This window comes from Rhinolophus hipposideros, assembly GCF_964194185.1.
Source record: "Rhinolophus hipposideros genome assembly, chromosome: 2".
Classification (NCBI taxonomy): domain Eukaryota; kingdom Metazoa; phylum Chordata; class Mammalia; order Chiroptera; family Rhinolophidae; genus Rhinolophus; species Rhinolophus hipposideros.
In genome coordinates, this window is record NC_138048.1 from 48,504,215 (window position 1) to 48,526,541 (window position 22,327).

Here is a 22,327-nt window from a genome sequence, read left to right on the forward strand (position 1 = left end):
TTACTTTCTATTTGCACCACCACCATTCTGTTTACCCATCTGGTTAAGCACATATAATTCAAAAAAGATTTGAAATGCCCTACAAAGATATATATCATACCTTCAGATAAAATAAATAGATGAAGGAAAATGGACAAAGAGAAAAAGTAAGGAAAATAACACAGAAGTATTGTTAGTTCACAAAAATACATGACATGAAGTCCTAGATAGCTACAAGAGGAGGACCACAAATTTGTCCCTGAGCTTCTTTTTTTTTTAAATTTATTGGGGTGACAATTGTTAGTGAAATTACATAGATTTCAGGTGTATTACAGAAATTACATAGGTTTCAGGTGTATTACAGAATTGTACACCTGAGCTTCTTAGTAGACAAAGCAAAGAAGTAAACAGCCAGCTACAAGATTCATAGTCTTGTCCATAAATCAAAAAACAAACCACTTGGTCAGGAAACTCACAGCTTTTCACAATACTGAGACTGACTCCTGAGAGATTTATCCTGTGAATCAAGTACTGCAGAATATATTCAAAATCATCTTTATCATAAATTCAATATCCAATTTTATACCACTGTGGTTTTGGTTTTGGTTTTTTTTAAAGTCCCTCATTGTAAACCTGTTGCACAGAACAATTCTGTGAGTTACTAAGACAATGTGATTCAAGCATGCAGCCTTTTGATGATCTGGTTCTGAGATGACAAGTAAGTGTCATTCCACATACATCTACACTGGCTGACTGGCACATGGTGATGAGATGCCACACCCAGGTTGAGCAGCAGTGTCTGCAGTGCACCCTGGAGGCTGGCCATGTGTTGGCAGATCTTGGCCAGATAAATGATTTCACTACTTTTTTCACAGCCCTTTTTTCAAATAAAATTTCATGTGAAATCCTAGTGTATGACACTGATAAAATCAGAGCTTAAGATAAAAGCAGTACTTAAGACACCTCTGTGGAGGTCTCTAGTGAAAACATTAACATGAAAAATGGATGGTCTGTCACCCTCCATGACAGTTATGTCTGTGACTAAGATTTTTAACATCCATAAACTTCCACCTGGATTAAAAAATGTTGCCACATTTGCTTTTTTTCCCTCTCAGTTTTTGCTGAAGCATTTGAAAGTAGGTTGCAGACATCATGACACTCCTAAATATTTTAGCACATATCTCCTAAGAATAAAGACATTCTCCTAAATAACAATATCATTATCCTGTGTAAGAAAATTAATCCCATGAATTAAAATTAATTCAACAATATCCAATATGGAGTCCATATTCGAATTTCCCCAACTGCCCAGAACATCTGTTTTATAACTCTCATCCCCCGCCCACCCTAATCTGGGTTCATATACTGCATTTGGTCATTATGTTTCTTTCATCTCTTCTGATCTAGAACAGTATTACTGCACTTTAAAAAATGATTTTTCATATTGAATTTTTTAAAGAGTTTAAGCCAGTGTTTTTTAAAGAACCCAAACCAGCTTTTATATAGGTTCCAGATTTGTCTGATTATTCATGGTGTCATTTAATTTATTCCTCTATTCTCTTTATTTCTGGTAAACAGGGAGTTAGGTTGAAGGGCTTGGGTAAGTTCAGATAAATATTTTTTGCGAGAATATTTCATAGGTGATACATCACATCAAAGCCTCGGATGGTGAGGTTGTCTCACTATTAATGATGCTAAGTTTGATCACTAGTTAGGGTGGTAACCACCATATCTCTCCACTGGAACCAGTAGTAATCTGTGGGATGATACCTTGTCACTGTATAGTAAGTACTCTGTTCCCCAACAATCTTTTACCCATTAACTTTAACATTCTTTGATGATCCTTTCTTGAATCCATTATTACATGGGAGGTGCAAAATGTAATTTTCTAGTTCTGTCATTCTTTCTACATTTATTATCTGGCATTTTTATAAAGAAGAAATTTTTCCCCCGGCTTGTAAAAAAGTTCACTATCTTATATTTAATTACAGTGATTATTCTTTCAGATGCACAAGTGATCCTACATTTGATTAATAGGGGCCCTTTTAAGTTGGCTGCCATGTCCTTTTCATGACCCCATTCATCTCTGAACATTTCTTCACTTTCTGCCACAAGATCTCTTCAGCTCACCTTGTACTTTCTCTGTCTCAGGCTGGCATCAGACATTTCTCTAAGAAGTCCTGATTCCTTTTAGTGAGGAATAGTAGTGAGAAACCAAGATCTGTGTGCTGGATATGCTCACTGCTACTGAAGTGTTCATTGCTTCCAGGCTCTTGCATAGCTAGAGCTAAGAAAACCATGAGTTCATATTGATGTTTTCAATTAAAAGTTAATATTATAGATTTTTCTGAAGTTTTTATATTATATTAATCTTTTACTGTACAATAGAAATTTTGGTTTCTAATAATATTACATATTTATTTGTTTTTTTATCCTATAGTATATATAAATTTTTTTCAAAATTATGACACCAAAATTATTATTAGCAATATTAAAATAGCTATGCCAAGTTTCTTTTGGTTATTGTTAGCATGCTGTATCTTTCTGTACCCCCTTTTTTTTTAACCATCTGGTAACTGTATGTTTAAGATGTGTCTTAGCAGCATATACTTGAGTTTTGTTTTTCTTCTTCCAGTCGGACAATCTTTGGCTTTTAATTGGAGTACTTATTCTGTTTAATGTATTTACTGTATTTACTGGTATGTTTGGGTTTAAATATACCATATTAATCTTTGTTTTCTATTTATCAGATCTATTCTTTGTTCCCTTTCCTCTTTTTTCCTACCTTCTTTTGCATTAAGTATTTTTATTATTCCACTTTATGCCCTATTAGATTGTTAATGCCCTATTAGATTACATTATAATTCTTTAACTGTTTACCTAGAGACATAGTGTTCATCTTTGACTTATTAAACTTTGATGCAAATTAGTATGTTTATCATTTCTCAAACAATACAATGAACTTTGAACACTTTAAATTCATTTATCGCCTCCTGCCTGATGTACTGCTTTTAACATGTATTTTAATTCTATGTATACTTGAAACTCTATAAAATATTTTAATTTTTTTAATACAGTCAGTATTTATTTATATTTACCAACATATTTAACTTTTAATCCCGCTGCCCTTCAATTCTTCTTGTATTTCCATGCCTCCAACTTGGGATTATTTTCCTTCTGGTTTTAGTTTATCTTTCAGTGTAGACTGGTAGTGATGTTTCTGGTAGTCTCAGTTTTAGTTCATCTGAAATTGTCCTCATTTCACTTTAATTCTTTGAAGGATATTTTTGCTGAGTGTAGATTCTGGATTGGCAGTTATTTTCTTTACGGATTTTGAAGAAATTATTATATTGTCTTCTGACTTTGTTTCACTCTGCAGTGCCCTTCAATCTCAGAATTTGCCCCATCAAATCCTGTTGCCTTCAAACAGACATTTCCCTCGTCCAGCTCTTCTAGTAGTTTTTGGCAAGTGGATTGCTCTGATACAAGTAGTCTACCATAGCCAGAAGTCTGCTGTTAAAATAAACCTCTAAATAGAGTTTAAGATTGATGGTGGTTTTCTTTTTTTACTTCATAATTTATCCCACTAGAAATATAGAATCAGATTACTGTTTTCAAAATTACTTGAAATAATTCTTTTCTTTGTGTGGTTATTAAATTTTAAAAGGGTGAGTGTTTGCTTTAGTAGCACATATACTAAAAAAAGTGAGAAACAAAGAATGAGAAGACTAAGACTGGTTTCAAAACTCTGTAAGAAGAAATTTTTAAGGCTTTTGAAAGATGTGTAAAATAAATAAAATTTAAGGTAAATAGAAACAAAATAGAAGTAGGCAGTTTCAAGATTAGAAAATTAATAGTAGGTAAAAAAGAAAAATCAATTTTAAAATCACAAATGAGATCAACAAAATACATGATTATGCCAAGACTTTGAGATAGAGAGCAAATTGTATCTTAATTAAAAATAAGAAACCCCAAACTGAAAATAAATACATAACCAGAGGGAGGCAGTATTTGTGTTAACCAAGAATTCTCTAGAATGGAAAAAGATTCTGTCAACATGGAACCTTCACCTTGCGCCTTTTCATGAAGGGCCTAGCCCCCCCTCACCCATCCCTTACTCTTTCCCAGGACAACTTTATGAAATGACCACTACCTCGTGATTAGGGAAGTTTGAAGCTGATCTGCAATCCAGGATCCAAGGAGTTTCCACCGTCCTGAAAACCACTGTGCAAAGAGGATGGTCAAAGCATGGCCACTTGGGTCTGCAACCAGATTAGACTCCCTTCCCTCAGGATTCATGCCCCACTCTTCCAACTGGACGAGAGATTAATTTTCAGTAATTAATTTCCTTCTTGCCTAGATACTCTAGTATTTCTCCCAGTTAGAATTTGGCTAGGTAAACCAGTATCTCTTAAGGACTGAAGGGGAGACAGGCAAAGTGACAAAGTGAGGTAGACAGCAACAGGAGCAGTTACTCCAGTGAAGGTAAAAAGCAGGAGTTGGAGCGGCTTGGTTGGCCAAGATCCTAAATGTTGTTTGCTCTCATGTGGTGCATAAAAGATGTTAAAAATTAAATTAACATTCTTCCCAAGGCCTGATTTGTGAAACACTGGATCTGAAAAAGAATTCTGAATGCAGAAAGCTGCCATCTGGCATTGAATTTGCTGTTTATTGTAATTTCTAGTTAGAAAAAATAGTGGTCATGTTTCATTTGCTGTATCTTGCCAAGGGCTCTTGGCACTAACATAATATTTTTCCTCATTGATTTGCAGATTGAGAGGATCCAGAATCCACGTCTCTGGAAGAGCTACCAGATACAGAAAAGAATCATGGATGACAAGAATAAACATACAACAACAACAAATGAGCAGCAGCTTTTCCATGGGACAGATGCCGACTCGTTACCACACGTCAACCAACATGGCTTTAACCGCAGTTATGCTGGAAAGAATGGTAAGGAAGCGAGTAATGTGGGTGCTCCCAATGAGGTGTCAGCCGTGTGACCCCAAACTGGCTGCGGGACCATGTAGACTGTGCTGTGTTCCCTCATGGTTGGTGGCCATGTTGTAGCCAAAGTTTCAGGTCTAACTAACTATGACCAGCCCTCTGGGGTGGAGGAATGATTGTCTTTTATTAGAAACACAGAAAAAAAAGTTTTTTAAGAGGCTTTAGAGAGAACTGAATATGATGTTAACATTATTTGACATATTGGGTCAATGTGTCAAGTTACAGACTAAATTGAAATGCTTAAAACTGTTGTTTTTCTCTTCACAGCTGTGGCATATGGAAAGGGAACCTATTTTGCAGTTCATGCCAATTATTCTGCCAATAATACATACTCCAAACCAGACGTAAATGGGAAAAAGCATATGTATTATGTGCGAGTACTTACTGGAGTCTACACACTTGGAAACGCATCATTACTTGTGCCTCCTCTAAAGAACCCTCAAAATTCTGCTGACCAGTATGACAGTGTCACAGATCGCATGCAAAATCCAAGTTTATTTGTGATATTTTATGACCATCATTCTTACCCAGAGTATCTCATTACTTTTAAACAATAACATTTTGGTATCCTTCACAGATGATATTATACGTCTATACCTATCCAGTTGTAAAACAAGTTTTAGATGTTTTCCCTCTTAACAGCTTTGTCTAAGCTCAAAGGATCCTTGCCACTGACATCAGACTTTCTTCAGCTTCTCTTTCATAACTGGAATGAACCTACCTTGAAAGCAATAAATTTGAGAATTTAAATCCAATCACTTAGTTACAATTGTGTGTCCACAATCATGAACATCAAATCTGTAGAAGAATGGAACAGGTTTATATTCTCAGGAAGGAGAGAGTAATATTAATCTTAAAAGCAAAGGGCACAGCTCTGCAATTTCAGCTGCCCCTGACGCAGATACCTGGTATCCCGTCAGGATGCCATATTGCTGTGGGAGCACAGTATTATTAAGTGGGTGGGACTGCTATCTTTCCTGGGACCAGGGAGTGTGTCTGGCTCATTATCCCTGAAGTCTGTACATGATGTACAATGGATACTCCAGAAATGTTTCATAAACCAATTAAGAATGAAAAAAGTCTAGTCAGAGTCTTAACCAAGTAGGAACCATTTCTGCAACATCCTTGACTTACTGTCACTTTGCCTCAAATTGAACATATTCCATGACAGGGAACTTTGGTTTTCATGAATCAGCCCATGACATACGGGACAGCTGCAGTCAGGACTCTGGGACTGCAATGCAGCTGTGCCCTGCACAGCCCAGGGACCATGGCCTGGCGTGTGGTCTGTGGGAACTGTGTCCCATGGACTTGTGCAGTGCAGCTGCCCTGGCTCCAACTGGTCCTTTGTATGTTGGACCCAAATTTGCCTTATCACTCCTACTCATTGGTCTTAGTTTTTTCCGATGAAAACAGTGGGGCAATTAATGCCTGCTGCTACATCTTCAGTGTGAAACCCTTCTATGTGAAGATTAAATGAATTCTAAGGTTATTAAATGTCATATTTTCCCTGGCAACCTAGCTTTTGATGATTTTAAAGGTACCTAAATAAAAGAATTAAACATATTGCTAATTTGCTACTCAGTATCTATTGAATGGTCAAGGGAAGTTTCTTTTTTAACTTTCCCAGGTAAATTTCAGATTCAGACACTATTTATTGAGCACTTAGCTTGTATCAGATAGTGCAATAAGTAGATGCTTTCACATACAATATTCATTTTATTTCCCCAAACAATCCTGTGAGGTAAGAATTTTAAACATACTGGGTCAGAACCATTTTAACATGGTTTCCCATTTTAAAGCTGAGGAATCTGATGCTGAGAGTGCAAGGAAATTCCTCACCTGGGGGTCACCTAGGTAATAGCCCTCAGAGACAGCAACTGAATCTTGGTCCCTGTGTCATCAAGCCCTTTGTTCTTCCCACTACAGAAAATGGCACTAGATTGACATTACTGATTCAGGAACATCTCAGAGAATCTGTGAATGACCCTTTTGGCTCCTTGGTTTTTTTCCTTCTGGCTTTGGTTTCTATTATAGAAACTGATACCATGTTTCCCCGAAAATAAGACCTAGTTGGACCATCAGCTCTAACGTGTCTTTTGGAGCAAAAATTAATATAAGACCCAGTATTATATTATTATATAAGACCGCGTCTTATATTAATTATATTAATATAATTATAACGATTAAATTATATTACATTAATATAAGATGCGGTCTTAGATTAATTTTTGTTCCAAAAGACACATTCGAGCTGATGGTCCGGCTAGGTCTTGTTTTCGGGGAAACATTTTATAAACATGAATGTAATCAAGGCTGTTTCTAAAACATTTTTGTGGGTCCTTGAAAGCTCGTGGGTCCTAGCCACTGTGCCTATTGGATAGGTCGGCCCTGATACGTGGATACTGTGACTATAGGTAACTCTGAGCTTGTATTCTTTAATCCCTCTGGCCTCTAGAGGAGCAGTGTGTTTATTTAATAGTTGATTTCACTCACTCAGGCATGCTCATCTGAGAAATGCAGGATGAAACGGGGCTCAGTTATCTTATGGGTGTCCGACAGCCTCCCCCTTTCACTATCTTCTCTCACTCTCAACACCCTCCTTTTGCAGGTAGCCAGGATCTCTTGCTGTGTCATAATCTCTCTCCAAATATAAAATGAGGAAATTTTCTCTCATCACGTTTCCATTCATATCAATGTCTTAACTCTCCAGGGCTCCGCAAGTCAAAACCTATAACCTCTAGCTGAATTGAATGCTTTGCCTCAGAACAACGTTCAAACTTTTCTGACCCCAACCTACTAAGAAATACATTTTATATCAGGTTCAATACACACACAGATATAACTGAAGTTTTGTGAAATACATTTACCCTGAAGAAAATACTTTTCCTGGAAAGTTTCACATAATATTTAGATTTACTATTGAATTCACTCAAATTACTTCTGTTTCATTTTTAAATAAATGCTGGTTTCGCCCACTAAACTGATTTTATGACTCACTAATGGGTCACAACCTGCAACTTGAAAAACTGGTCAAAGGAGTAACAAACATAAAAAATACAATATCTGAAGACAAAGAGATGTCTATTTCTGCAATAGGAATATACTTACTAAGGGTAACAGACATCTTACCCTTGGTCACAGCATACTCTGCCCCAGTGTATTTGATGGAGTATTATTGCAAACAAGGTCTCCTTTTTAAAATAATCCACTCAGTTGAATATTTTAATGAGCACCTACCACATGCTGGGCACTGATCTAGGCTCTGCAAATACAGCAATAATCACAACAAAGTCCAGACCCTCATGTAGTGACATTTTGGTTGGGGGACGTAGAAACAATCAAAGAAATAGATAAATATATACTGGTCAGATGGTGGTAAGTGCTACAGAAGGGTTTCTTCCAGAGCCTTCTTTTCCTGGGCATGTTCACATAATAACACCTCCCTCCCTCCCTTTCCCAGAAGGTACATACTTTATTTGGATTGATAACCCCAGTCTGAAGACTGAGAAAGATGGGGCCATTGGTCAGATCATCTAAAAAGGTGACTTTGTGTATCTTTTCTATTATGTATTTGTTTCATGAATGGTTACTCAGAGATCAATATACTTTTTTAATTTCTAAATTCTTAGTCAGTAATGGTAGCAAAATCTTGCAAAATGGTAGCAAGATCTTGCAAAAGTAATGAGAGTGGGATCAACTTCACCAAACCAAGCTTTTAGTCAGTTTCAGGAGTCAGTAGCAGCCAGTCCTTTTCTATTCTCAGGATTGGTGTTCCTGGGTGTCCCAGTTCCTCTCATAAGACCTCCTTGTACTGGACCCCCACTTACTTTTCTCCTGATTGGTACCCGTCTCTGGATGCAGGGGTTATCCAGTGAGAATTATGCAGGTGTTAGAAGTGTGATCCCTTCAAATCAAAGCTAGAATTCACCCAATGGATGCATTAGGCCGGGGATTGCCAAAATTTTTCTGTAAGGCAATAGTGAATATTTTCATCTTTTTGTGCCATATAGTCTCTGTTAAGACTCAACTCTTCCACTGTAACCCTAAAGCCACCATAGACAATCTGTAAACAAATAGCATGGCTGTGACCCAATAAAACTTTATTTATAAAAACAAGTAGCTGGCTAACCCCTGCTGAGGCTGATGGAGAGATTACTTCCTGTTGAGAACACTTGGGGCTTACATTTGAGGTAGGCTGAAGGGATGGGATGGCAGAAGAAAAGAAAAGGCACAGAGAGAAGGTCTAACAAATAACAAAGAGCCAGTTTGGCCAAAAAGCAATGTGCATACAAGAAGGTGGCAAGAGACTGAAATTTAACTAGGTAAGAATAAGTACATTTACAAGCATATGAAAATTGACTTTTTACTATTTTATCTTTTAAACACCATATTGTTTAAAAATACTTTAAAAATATTATTTAAAAAGTCGTTTTCTATTACAATTACAAACTTCTTCCTTGTATCAAAAGTTGTGCCACTATCTTGGTTACTTGGGGATTCACCAAGCAGTCCAGCACGTCATCTGTAGAAATGAATGTTTGAGAATGGGCCGGAGCATGATTTGAAGCAATCTGTTCCACAGTTGCATTCTCACTTTTACTCATCCTTCGTTGCCTCTTGGTACAATGCAATTTTCCAAAGTGTTCTCCACCTTTGCCAACAAAGTCTTTATCATCATTTTCAAATATGCCTCCACTTTCTGAGGGTGGTTTTTCAGAACTTGGTAGCACAGGAAGCAGGTCAGGGACAAAGGGGCCTGCTGCCTCCTGTTTTACTGTTTCCAAGGTTAAGTTCGGGCTACCTGTTTGTTCCACCTCCATAAGGTGGTGAACATTTAATTCGTCCTTTTTCATGTCCTCTCCATTTGTTTTGAGTTCTTGGGTTTCTACCACCTTAGATGTTCTGGAATGATCGAAAAAGGCAGAAATAGCTCCATTTAAGTAGCGACAATTGACTTCATGGGATGTTTCTTCAACCTAAGAAATAAAAAACCCTTTAGAATGGTTATATGCACTTACATAAATTGGAAAACAAATGTTCTGGCCAGGGTTGATTTATCACAGGAAACTAACTGCCATGATGAAAACCAGAAGTGGCCCACCTCAGTTGGGTTTAACCAAGCTCTGGTATTGTGTGGATCCTCGGCACTTTTCAGGGCACATACAAGCATGCGGGTGATTGCCTCTTCTACCCTGGCTTGATGGTCCTCTTCCTAAATTGAGATAAAAAACAACAATAACATTGCTTTCATTTGTCTCTGTGTCCCCTGGCTTAAAACAGAGTAGGAGTTCTCTTACTTGTGTTCCATTTTCTCATTAATATAAGCTTTGTTACAGAAGGAATGTGTTGTTGACAGACCACAGTTTTTATGTGTTCACTGTCATTTGCCATCTAGAAGAGCTGTAGAATATTTCAACAATGAAATTTAAGTATGTATCTGGTCTATAAGACACAGGCCATAAGTGTGAAGCACACTGTGATGTTTTTCCAATCTTTTCCATTCTCTAACATGTTTAAAGTTAAAAAAAAAAAAGTATAACATACAGAGGAATAATCCCTAGCAAGTCTGAAAAGCTAATTGTTTGAGGAGTGGAAGAAAATTAAAAAAACACACACATGCTTAGCCACAAGAATGAGATGGATAAACATGTAATTATGTTTTTCTAAGATACAGTTAGTATAAACTATAGCATCACTGATAAATTACATTAGCATCAACAACTTCTGCTCATCAAAAGAAACCATAGAAGAAAAAAACAAACAGATGTCTGTAACATGTATAATTGATATGAGATTAATATATAGAATATATAAAGAATCTATAGCCATCAATAAGACAACAGACCCAATTTTTTAAAATGGTCAAAAGACATGAGGACAACTATTTTTTAAAAAAGCAATCATATGACGAATAAACATAAAAGTATGTCAAACCTCATGAATAATAAGGGAAATGTAAATTGAGAAACCCACGAAATTGGCAAAAGAGGGTCTGATAATTCCAAGTGATGGAAAAATGTGCACTGACAAACAGAAATCTCATACACTGATGATGGGAGTGCAAACTCAGAGAGGCATTTGGAAAACATACTGGTATTATCTTGTAAACTTGAGTATTGTACACCCTACAGGCCAACATTTGCATTCTGAGATAAATATATACTCTCCAGAGAAACGCTTGAACATTTGTACAAGAATATTCTAGTTATAAAAGTGAAAAAAAAATTGGAAACATCCCAATTATCCATCAATAGAACAATGAACCAATAAATTGTGATACATTTACACAAGAGAACATTGTACCACATTGAAATGAATGAACAGCTACCTGTGACAACACAGATGAATCTTAGAAACGTAGTATTAAATTGAAAAAGCAAATCCCCATGATGAGACACCACTTCACACTAGGATGGCTATAATTAAAAGACAGATAACTGCAAGTGTTGGTGAGGATGTGGAGAAATCAGAATCTTCATATATTGCTGGTGGGAATGTAAATGGTGCAGCTGCTTTGGAAAATAGCCTGGCATTTCCTCAAAAGGTTAAACAGAGCTGTCATAAGTGATGGTTAATTTTATGAGTCAACTTGATTAGGTTATGGTGCCCAGTTGTTTGGTCAAGCACTAGCAGAGACGTTACCAGGAAGATATTTATAGATGTGATTAAAATTTATAATTGGTTGACTTTAAGTAAAGTCTTGTATCTTACAAATATGCTACATACATATATAGATGTATACACACACACACACAAAAATTATGTATATTTTAAGAAAGAAAAAACTATTAAAATTGTAATACAATGAATGACGCTAGCATTCATTTAACGCCATCTTTTGAGTGAATGTCATACTCTACATTGCTACTGTAATTCCACTTCGAAAATTAATGCATAGATGACATCTCTTAAAATGTGTACATTTTTTTGGCACCCCGGTATATATAAAACACATAATAAAGAAAAATTAGGAGAGTGAGAGGAAAGCCTTTAAAAGTAACAAAAATATTTTCTAAAAATTGTTTGGAAAAAATACTGATAAAATAAATACATTTCGAAACTAAAAGAATAAGGAGGTAAAATGGATGAAAAAGGCACCATCAAGAAGAACTGACAACATACTTTATTCCCTAGAATATATTAGGACAGAATCTACATTTCTTTAAACTGAGAAACTGAGAAGGGATGAAGGCTACACCATCTGAACAGAACTATTATCTACTTTTTTCCCAAATTTGTGACAGGAATACCATGGCCTGGAGTTAGCTTGAATTATATGAAGATGGTAGATAGGCTTTAAGACCTAAGGGCTTTGGGGGGCTCAATTTTGGGGGGCAACAAGAAGGAATTATGGCCCTGTATTTGAAGAGGCAATGATAGACAGAGGAAGATATAATTACTGAACTCCTATTTTGCACTCTAGTTTTTCAAGAAAGAATAAGTGGTCTTCAAACTGTGATGTATTCTGAAAGAAGTTACAATACCAATCCTTTGGAAAATTCTAGGAGACAACTAAATAGATGGAATACAACAAGCTTTTAAAAAGACCAGGGTGACGGCTTTCAAGCTCTTGAGGCCATGTAAATCCAAATCTAAATAAAATATGAACAAACAGTATTCTTCAGTACATTAAAAAATAACACATTACAACCAAGTGGAATTTGTTCCAGAAATTAAGGATGGATCAATATTAGGAAATCCATTGATATAATTTACTACAACACCAGATATTTACTAATGAGAAATATTATTTGATCATCTCCATTGATGTTTAAAAGGCATTCAACAAAATTCAACACGTTTTCCTCATTAAAAAAAAGGTAATGAAATAGGAATTCAGAGATACTTAACATGAGATAAAATATATATGCAACTCTGCCCCAAATCCAGCATCTTATTTAAAGAGAAATCACTAGAGGAATTCCCTCTAAAGTCAGAAAAAGACAAGGATGCCCATTATCTCCACTAATATTTCTTAGTGAATTGGTTATTACCCAAATCAACATGATCAAAACTAACAGAGATGACTAAAGTACAGGATTTAGGTGTAAAGAGCCAGTTTTACAGGTTCAGGATGGAGGACCATCTGACATGGCAGCTGATCATCTGAACAAAAAAACAACCATGGGTGTTTTAGAGCTGAATAGGAACCCAAAGTGAGATAAGACGACTGAAAAATCTAATGTCATATTACAAGCAGCTCTGAAGATCTAAGTCCCCTGAGGTAGAAATATTACACACCACCAAATAAGGCCCCCTGGTATTCAGCTTTAGATGCTATACATTAAGTGGGCTATTCTTGACATAATAGCTCTTCCTACGCGGCATAGCAATTTCTATTTTTAAACACTTCCCATGTGCCAGGTGCTGTGTTAGATGCTTATATGTTTTGCCCAATTAAAGCCTCACAACCACCCTATTGAGGTGGATGCAATTATAATTCTTGTTCTACAAGTGAGGAAATTTAGCCTTGATGAGATTAAGTAACCACCCTAGGTTAAACGGCTAACAAAGGTAAAGACCTATAACTTAAATCTGCCTCATTCCAAAGTCTACAACCAAAATGGTGAAGCGTCTGAAAAGAAAACCACATAAAAAACATCTTTCAAGAATCCAGAGGTTTTGAGCCTGGAAAAGAAAAGATTAAGGGGACACATGGTATCTTCAAATATTCAAAAGGGAAAAAAATTCTGTCTAGTTTCAGGAATAACTGGTATGGTTACGAGCAGGCAGATGGCAGCCCCACTGTTTAACAACAGAATGGGCTACCCTGGAGGAAAAGCATCTGTCAGGGCTACTGTAGACGTGACTGGTGCTGGGAGTAGAAGTGGAATTCCTGGACTCTACCTTGACAACTCTTCCCACTCCAAATCTGCATGCTTCAAGCAGGACTTCAGTGAGCCTACTGATCTCTCATCATACCTCTCACCTTAATGCCTCAGGGTTACAAATCTTCCCTCAGCTCACACACTACAGCTTCTTGTTACGTTACTCCTTTATGTTCCACCTATGCCAAAGCCCTTATCATTACCAGAGGGTAAGAAGAACCTGACTCAGGGAGGGTGCAACTGCCAAAGAGGAGATGCAATCAGGCTTTGGGTAGAGGAGATCACAGATGCAATCAAAGCCTCTTGTTAACGAGCGCACAGGTGCAGTCAAAACCTCTGGTTAAAGACAGCACAGATGCAATTAAGGAGTTGGGTGGAAGAGACAGGCTTGCTCCGTAATGGGCAGCTATTTTAATAGCATATTGGAGGGAAAAAGCCTCTGGCAGAAACAAAATGATTAAAACCCTAGCACTGAAAGACTCTGCTTTGAGAAAGTGTATAAGCCAGGCCTGAGAATTCTGCTATTAATTAGAGAACCCTGAACCGAGAAGCAGATGTGTCCTGCCCAGATGGTGTGGGATGGGACTGGCGACATGGGACACACATGGCAGATCAGCCGGGGCCAACCCAATTCTAACAACACTGGTCAAAGGAGAGGATCCCGCATGACAACATCAGTGCCCACTGCATGTCCTTAAAGGAAGGAGAACAGCGCATCACCAAAAATCCTATTGCCAACCTACACTTCCATCAACACAGCATGGAATACATAAACTACAGCATGTCAAAACACAGTAACACTGGACTTTTAGTTATATTAATCACCAAATTTTACAGATAGGCTGCTCTGTGTATCTTGAAAGTAAGGATTACATTTATTTTTTTAAAAACGTACCAGCTCAATCCATGAGTTTATACTGACGGTGACAGGATCAGTGCATTCTACGTAATGCCACCAGTGTCTGGGAACAAACAGAACCTGAAAAGCAAACAAAAAAGGGTTAGCATAAGAACAGGACATTTTATTTCTATGTAAGAATCAAACCCAACTTGAAGTTGCCAGGGGGTTAAAAATGAACTTATAGTAATATTGCTGTAGGCAACGGAAACAAGAAAACTCCACAACCTTTTTATTAACAAGTTGCAGCATCTCTAGTCTTTACTCTCGTGAATCCTGGACCTCTTCTGTCTGCATCTAAATCTTTGTAAAGGATTCTGTGATTCTAATTTTTCTTCTTTTCCATTGCGAAATAGTTGCATGCATTCTGAGAAAGGACATAGGTGAAAATATAGGACCTAATTTCTGTCTTCTCAAAGTCTAAAATCTGGCCAATGAAGAAATAATACAGAGAAAGGTGGCCTTGTCTAAGTGGTAAATCAGAGGAGTGGACACTGGTACAAGAGAACTTCAGAGGTAGGAGAAGCAGCCATGAACGAGGGCGGTCAGGGGCAACCTGGATGGAGGAAGTGTGATTTGAGCCAGGGCTGGTAGAGAATTTAGACAGAGAAAAACAGGGGGACATGCCAGGAGGGAGAAGTGGCACAGGAAAAGGAGGAGGTGGGACTGCTGAGGGACAGCGAGGAGTGCAGTCTTACTGCTGCAAAAAGAGTAACGAGAGATAAGGGAGGAGAATTAGTTAGGTTAGGTCTGTGGAGGGCTCCGAATTCAGAATAAGGAATCTGCATTTTATCCCTAGGCACTAGGAGCTGCTGAGAAATTTTGAGTAGGGGAATGGTTAAAATAGTGACATTATGGGAAGGACAGGAGATCATTGCAATGGTCCAATAATTAGACGTTAAGATCTAAATAGGAAGGTGTAGTAAACAAAAGCACTGGTCAGAGTCAAGGAGGACTGCATTTGTCCAGGCTCAGGATGAGACTTCCTCTGGAGGGCTGAGCAGAGCAGATGGAAATGACCTGAAGCTTTTGCGCTTCATATTTAGGAAACTGGTGACACTTGCTATGGACAAGGTAGAGCTGAGAGAGGGGAAGAGAGATCCTTTGAGTACAACTGGGCACTAAAAACGACTGTTGGATTTATCATTAGGAGGTCATGAATGTCCTATCCAGAGTATACTTTCAATAAAGTGCTGGGAGAGAGAACCAGCTTGTGGTAGATTACGAAATGAGGAGGATGTAATGAGGAAAACTGATACAATAAACAGAAACCCTCAGTCAAATTTGGCTATTAAAACTGAAAAACAAATGAATTAGCAACCACCTCACACCTACTAGAATGTTGTGAAGGAGAAAGAGAGGGAGGAGGAGGAGGAGGAGGAGGAGGAAGAGGAGGAGGAGGAGGAGAAGGAGAAGGAGAAGGAAAAGCAGAAGGGAAATAACAAGTGTTGGTGAGGACATGGTGAAACTGGAATCCTCATACATTGCTGATGGGAAGGTGAAATGGTGCAGCTGCTGTAGAAAAGTTTGGCAATTTCCCAAAAAGTTAAACACAGAGTTACTATATGACTGGCAATTACACTCCTAGGTATATATACCCAAGATAACTGAAGACATATGTTCATACAAAAACTTGTACACAAATGTTCATAGCGGCATTATTCATAAAAGCCAAAAAGTGGAAACAACCAAAATGTTCATCAACCGATTAAAGGATAAACAAAATGCATCTCCACACAATGGACTATGTTAAGCCATAAAAAGGAATGAAGTTCTGATAACATTTTACAACATGGAAGAACATCTGAAAACATTATGCTATGTGAAAGAAGCCAGTCACAAAAGCTCGCAAGTTGTATGACTGCACTAACATGAAATGTCCAGAATAGGCAAATCTATACAGAAAAAAAATAGATGAGTGGTTGTCAGGCGCTGGGGGGTCAGGTGGTGGGGTGTAACTACTAATAGGTTGAGGCAACACGGTCTAGTAAAATTGTTTGAGTTGGCCTACTCTAGTGTGAAGGAAGCAGGAAAGAAACCAGCGAGAACGGAGCAAAGGAGGGAAAACAGGCAGGGGAGAGGGATAATCGAGGGACTAAAATCTCAGTAAGAGGCAAAGAAAACCTTTCAAATTGTTAATAAAACATCAGACAGCAAATGTCAGTGTTGTAAAGGTGACTTTCCCCACTGGGCAGCCGCACTATACAGAAGCAGTACCATACCTTTGGAAATGTTTCAGAGACTGTTGCAAAAGCAACAGCCAGCCATTCCTGCTTCCAAGCAAGTCATTCTCAGTTCATCCTGCGTCTTGTTGGCCCAGTAGGTGCTTAAGTACCAGGCCTCGACACTTTCTCTTAACCTGAATAAAAATGACTGTTTTCTTCCTCCAGTTCATTCTCCTCTTTACCAGGAGGTGGAGCAATGTTCCCTCCTCCCGTCTTTCTACCGCCTGAGAAGCAGAAAACAGTGTGTGAAGCCTATAGGTGGGGAAGCTACCTTCCAACAGCAGAGCACTAGGGAAGGAAACCATTCTCAGTTGTGTTGCGGAGGAGGGGGAAGAGTCACGTGGCACAATAACAGAGAAGTTATAGCTACGGTGTCCTCTGACACCAGAGGTCATCAAGGTTTTAAAGCCCCCATTTACCTGTCCTGGGTTCAGCGTAACCACATGTCTTCGAGCTTTCTGGAACTGAGGAAAACGTTTTAAATCAGGATTGACAGCATTGACTTTACTGAACACGCTAGATTCTTCATAAGGGATTCTAGTTGGATAAAGGAAAGGAGTATCTTCAGGAGGAAAGAGATGCCATCTTTTCCTAATTAAAAAACAAACAAACAAATTAATACTCTGAACTGGAGACAAAACATGCAAGAAAGCAGCAGCTAAGGGTCAGTGGTCACCTGGCCCACCTCTCCCCTGCTGGAAGCTGGTGGAGGTCGGGCAGGAACTGGTGAGTAGCTCATGATGCCCCTTTGCTGGAACAGGATCTAGTTCGGAAGATCATTTTTTCTTATCTCAAAACAAAGTGGTCATAAATTGTTTCTATCCCCTGATGCTAGAACTACACAGAATAACCCCCCAGCCTTTCAAATATTTGTATTCTTAACTTATCCAGGGCAACCGCCAAATAGTTTCCAGATTTCTTCCTGTTTTGTTTGAGTTGTAAATTCCTTAAGTTAAACACTTGTTAAGTTAATCCATTCAGGGAAAGAAATGCACAAATAATGCCACACAACTGAAAAGTAGTACAATATGGGAATGTTCAAAAAGAGAAAACTATAAAATGTTTCAAGTCACTTAAGACATTTTTGAAAAATGGAGGTGATAAATTTTAACTTATAAAACACAAGACACTTCAAGCTAATAGAGGTTGGGCATCGGAGGCAAAGAAGAAAGCGGTGTGAAAAAGGGAGAGATACAGACAGAAATACACAGATGGGGAAGCAAAGAGAAAGATTAAAAAAGACCTCTAGTTCCGAGAAAAGCTCCAAAGCCCTCTAGTGACCCTATGCAGATATAGTGAGGCTATTAGGTCCTTTCAGAATTAGAAGTTCACTGCTATTTTCAAACGAAGAAGTATATATTAAAGTCTTATTTTGCCTTAGAGATAATCCAGTGTACCTATGGCTAGTTTAGGAGAATTTTCAGCATTTAGTATGTTTAGAATGTTAGAGTTAGAAGGACCCTTAAGAGATCATCAGTCTAATTTCACTTCAAAGTAGTGGAAGAGGGACCCAGTCCTTGCTCAGGTCATTCACTGAGCTAGTGGTTAGTTGTGAAACCAGGACTAGGTCACAGATCTCCTGACCTCTCCAGGTTCCAGCTCCTACCTCTGCACCATAGCTGTGTTTCCCAAAGGAAGAGCCACAAAGATAACCATCCCATACAATCTGCTTTGCTTGGCTTAAAATGTAATATGTATGCATCCTTCCTTTGTTAATCAGAAAACTCAGCCAATCATCATGTCAGCCCCTGCTCAAAAAAACCTCTGATGGTTCTGCAGGCTGAAAGAACAGAGACTAAGCAGTATTCTCCTGGGAGTCAAAGACTCAGGCTCCAACCTGCCTTTCTGGCCTAATCCCTCTGTCTCCAACACACAAGTTACACTGGACCACTCACAGGTGCTCTGTATGCCCCGTCCATCCCCAGGGCTCTGCTCAAGTTGGTCCCTCTGCCCCTCCTGTCTGTGTCTTTTGAATACTCACCCATCCTTCAAAGTCCATCACAAAAGGCACATCCTCTCTAAAATCTTCCCTAATCTTTCCAATAGGAATGGTCCCTTTTCTACTGTTCCGTTCCACAGCTCTGTGAAACCTTCCTCAAGAGTATGTTCATTCTGCCTTACATCACAGCTCTCTGTGGGCTTGCCTGCGCTCTAACTGTAAACTCTGAGGGCAGAGAGGCGTCTCACTCACATCTGTTTCTGCTGTAACACACGGTACCTGCACGGCAGGACATTCGATGAATATTTACTGAATAGTTATTTCTGACTCCAGAGCTATATAAGGCCAGAAGATAGGCTCTATTACAAAGTTAAAATAAATATACGTTAATTTTATAACATTGGAAAGAATCTAGGTGTTTTTGGTAATCTTTTTCCAACCTGAATTTCTCTGGCTTATTTCCCAGTTCAGAACACATGGAAAGTGGCTACTTAAAATGATGCCCTCTCTTACCAAGTTTAAGGTTAGTCTATTAGCTTCACGAGGGCAGGGACCATGTGCACTTGATTTCCTGCTGCATCCAGTGTGTAGGACTGCACCCAAGATTTTCTAGGCCTTTTAATAAAGACTTGATGAGTCTAAGAGTGGACTACCTTCTACAATTTTATAGTTTTTCAAAGTAGTTCACATGTGAAATCTATTCACATACTTTCTCACTGTTTCTCTTGGATCCACTCATAATCCTTTCGTGTCTAAAGGGTCTGAGAACTTGGACATGGTCATTTCTGGTTTTCCCTCTGTGCTGTCCTATAAATGTCCTGAAAGGTCAGGAGAGGAGACTGATGTATCATTAATTTGGGGAAACTAAGACTGCACGTACAACCGCCAGAGTACATCCTCCACCTGGGAGAAACACTTAAACCCTCACATAACTCCTAGAACTAGGGACTATCAAAAGTATTACCTGGCTTAGCTCTTTTATCTCTTAGGGTACACAGATAGATGGAGGTAGTAAAAAAAAATACTGCATTGTGTCCATAAGTAGGTACAAAATAAAATTTAGAGTTCAAAGAGGCCACAAATACCATCTGGTCCAGCAGTTCTCAAACCAGGCTCCCTGGCATCCCCTCAGGGGCCCGGGGGTAGCAGCAAAGCCTCTTGCTTTCAATAAACTGCTCTGCTCTTAGTTATTTAGGTTTGAAGAAAGGGTGTTCCTGCTTTTAAATAAAAGTTTAAAAACACAAATGCAGGCTTTTATGTAAAAGAGCAAAGCAGAGAGCTGTCTAGCTGAACTGGGAGTGGAATCCTCAAGTTCTAGGATTAGCTTTCAGAAGGCAATCCTGAACATGGCTAAGAAACACTCATGGAAACCATCATTTAACTGTTCTCACTTCACAAAGCAGGAAACTGAACTGGAGGTCAGGAGATCTGTCCTGGTCATAAGGCAGGCTGACAGGATAGAGCTGGGACTAAACCTTGGGGTCCTGCCGCCTACTCAGTACTCATTCCTCTTCCTGCGCAACAGATAGTCTCTCTCTCTCTCTCTCTCTCTCTCTCTCATACACATGTGTATTACCTTCCTTGTACCTGGAAGACTAAGTTGCAACCATAGGAGTCCAGATGACAGGGTGTATGGGCCCCCAGGGAGCCGATCCACAATGTACTTTCCCGTCCATTTCTTCCAGGAAACCCGAAGTCAGACCATATCACATCCTATTTTGAAAATAAAGTTACAGTCCATCAAGAACCAAGTCCTCTATATGGCAGTGTTGTACAACTTCACTTGCACATCTTGTTTTTGGATTTTGGAATACTCTCTTACAAAAAATGCTATAGATGGAGGAGGTTAGGTTTCCAGGGCAGTGTAAGAAATCTTTTTAACCAATAAGATGCCTGAATTACCTCACTAATAGTAGTTATTCAACAAATACTTACTGAAGATCCACAACATGCCAGGCACTGTTCTAGAAGCTTATGACAAATCCATGAATAAAACAGACAAAAATGCTCACCCAAACGAAGCTTACGTTTTAAAGGTTAGAGACAGACAATAAACAATCGACGTAATTATGCAGCTATCTAGGGTGTTTCAGGCAGTGGGAACAGTGACTGCACTAGAAATAGTATTTTAATATTGCTGACGTTCAACTCAGGAAGCCAGAAAGCCATATTCCTTCTACGCAATGCAGGTATGTCTGGGCATAAATAATGTATGAACTCTGTGCACTTCATATGACCACATAAAAGAAGCCTTCTCTTAGGTTAGGGGAATTATGTAAACTATAGATGATGCCTTAGTTCATACCTACTAAATCAGAGTCTCCAGGTGAGGGTGCCACAGCATATCGTTTGAAATACATATCCATAAATGACTTTGGCTATCATCCCAAGTCATGAACTCCTTACGTGTAAGGAACTTGAAAACAGAGAGAGCACAACATTCTAGACTTTGCTCTCCTTATGCCTGGCTCTCTGGACAGATCATGACCAAGTCAACCACTGACCCACAGATACCATGTGGTCCAGCAGTTCTCAAACCAGGCTCCCTGGCATCCCCTCAGGGGCCCAGGGGTAGCGGCAGAGCCTCTTGCTTTCAATAGACTGCTCTAAGTCATTTAGGTTGGAAGAAAGGGTGTTCCTGCTTTTAAATAAAACTACAAACATAGTTTGACATAAACCCAAATCCGTGGAATTAAAAATATGCATAAGCTAGAAAAGAATAAACTAGTGAACGAGGCATGTAGATTTTGTTCTTTTTTTAAAACCACAAATTTTTTGTACTGAGTTTTAAAAAAAATGAGACAGGACGAAAAACACTTCTGTGTGCAAAACATGGTCCTAAACGCTGACACTGCTTTTATCTGGGTCTTCAATCTATATTTTCTATTTTTAGAAGCAAACCATTAACAGCTGTATTCAAAGAGAAAGGGGGTTTGGGGGAAACATTTAATAGATGGCTCGGAGGAAAACTAGAAAGAGGATTTTCATTTTTGTTTCGAGTGATGAAAATTGCGTAACGTGCACATAATGAATGTCTGTCATAGGAGGGGTAGTTTTTGCAAGGTCGGCACCATTGTAAATGCACATGACTCATGTGCAGCAGCTCTAGGGAATGGCAAAAATCATGCGCCCTCTGGATACAGCCCAAAAGCTCCATGCTGTGAGCTTACCTCTGTATCTAACACCTAACATAATAATACTTGGCTCAGTGTAAGTGCTTAAAACATCATCTGCCTGGGAAGGAAAAAGAGCCTGCTGGCTGATTATGGATAAATGGTTCAGGTCAATAACATTTTTAAGCATCTGCCACATACCAAGTAAGATGCTAGGTGTTTGCAATACAAAAAAAGTAATACAATACAGGCCCACCCTTCAAATCTAATAAAGGGAGACAGTCCCATAAACGGACCCTTTCACCATAATGTGGCAAATGCTCTGACAGAAGTGA

General features: G+C 38.6%; 2 protein-coding genes across 3 annotated transcripts in view; one reads left to right on the forward strand and one right to left on the reverse strand.

Moving 5' to 3' along the window:
* Positions 1-6,565, forward strand: part of PARP14 (poly(ADP-ribose) polymerase family member 14) — a 50,356-nt gene extending 43,791 nt beyond the window's left edge. Inside the window, exons 16-17 of the mRNA XM_081067694.1 lie at positions 4,752-4,932; positions 5,254-6,565. Coding sequence (XP_080923820.1) covers positions 4,752-4,932; positions 5,254-5,543 — 471 coding nt within the window. The 3' untranslated portion in view covers positions 5,544-6,565. The remainder of the gene's footprint in view (positions 1-4,751; positions 4,933-5,253) is intronic.
* A 2,051-nt stretch (positions 6,566-8,616) lies between these two features.
* Positions 8,617-22,327, reverse strand: part of HSPBAP1 (HSPB1 associated protein 1) — a 40,109-nt gene continuing 26,398 nt past the window's right edge. For both annotated transcript variants that reach the window (XM_081028718.1, XM_081028719.1), the window contains 5 exons: positions 20,456-20,592; positions 17,360-17,531; positions 14,713-14,796; positions 10,091-10,201; positions 8,617-9,965 (listed from right to left, as the gene is read on the reverse strand). In XM_081028718.1, coding sequence (XP_080884844.1) covers positions 9,432-9,965; positions 10,091-10,201; positions 14,713-14,796; positions 17,360-17,531; positions 20,456-20,592 — 1,038 coding nt within the window. In that variant the 3' untranslated portion in view covers positions 8,617-9,431. The remainder of the gene's footprint in view (positions 9,966-10,090; positions 10,202-14,712; positions 14,797-17,359; positions 17,532-20,455; positions 20,593-22,327) is intronic.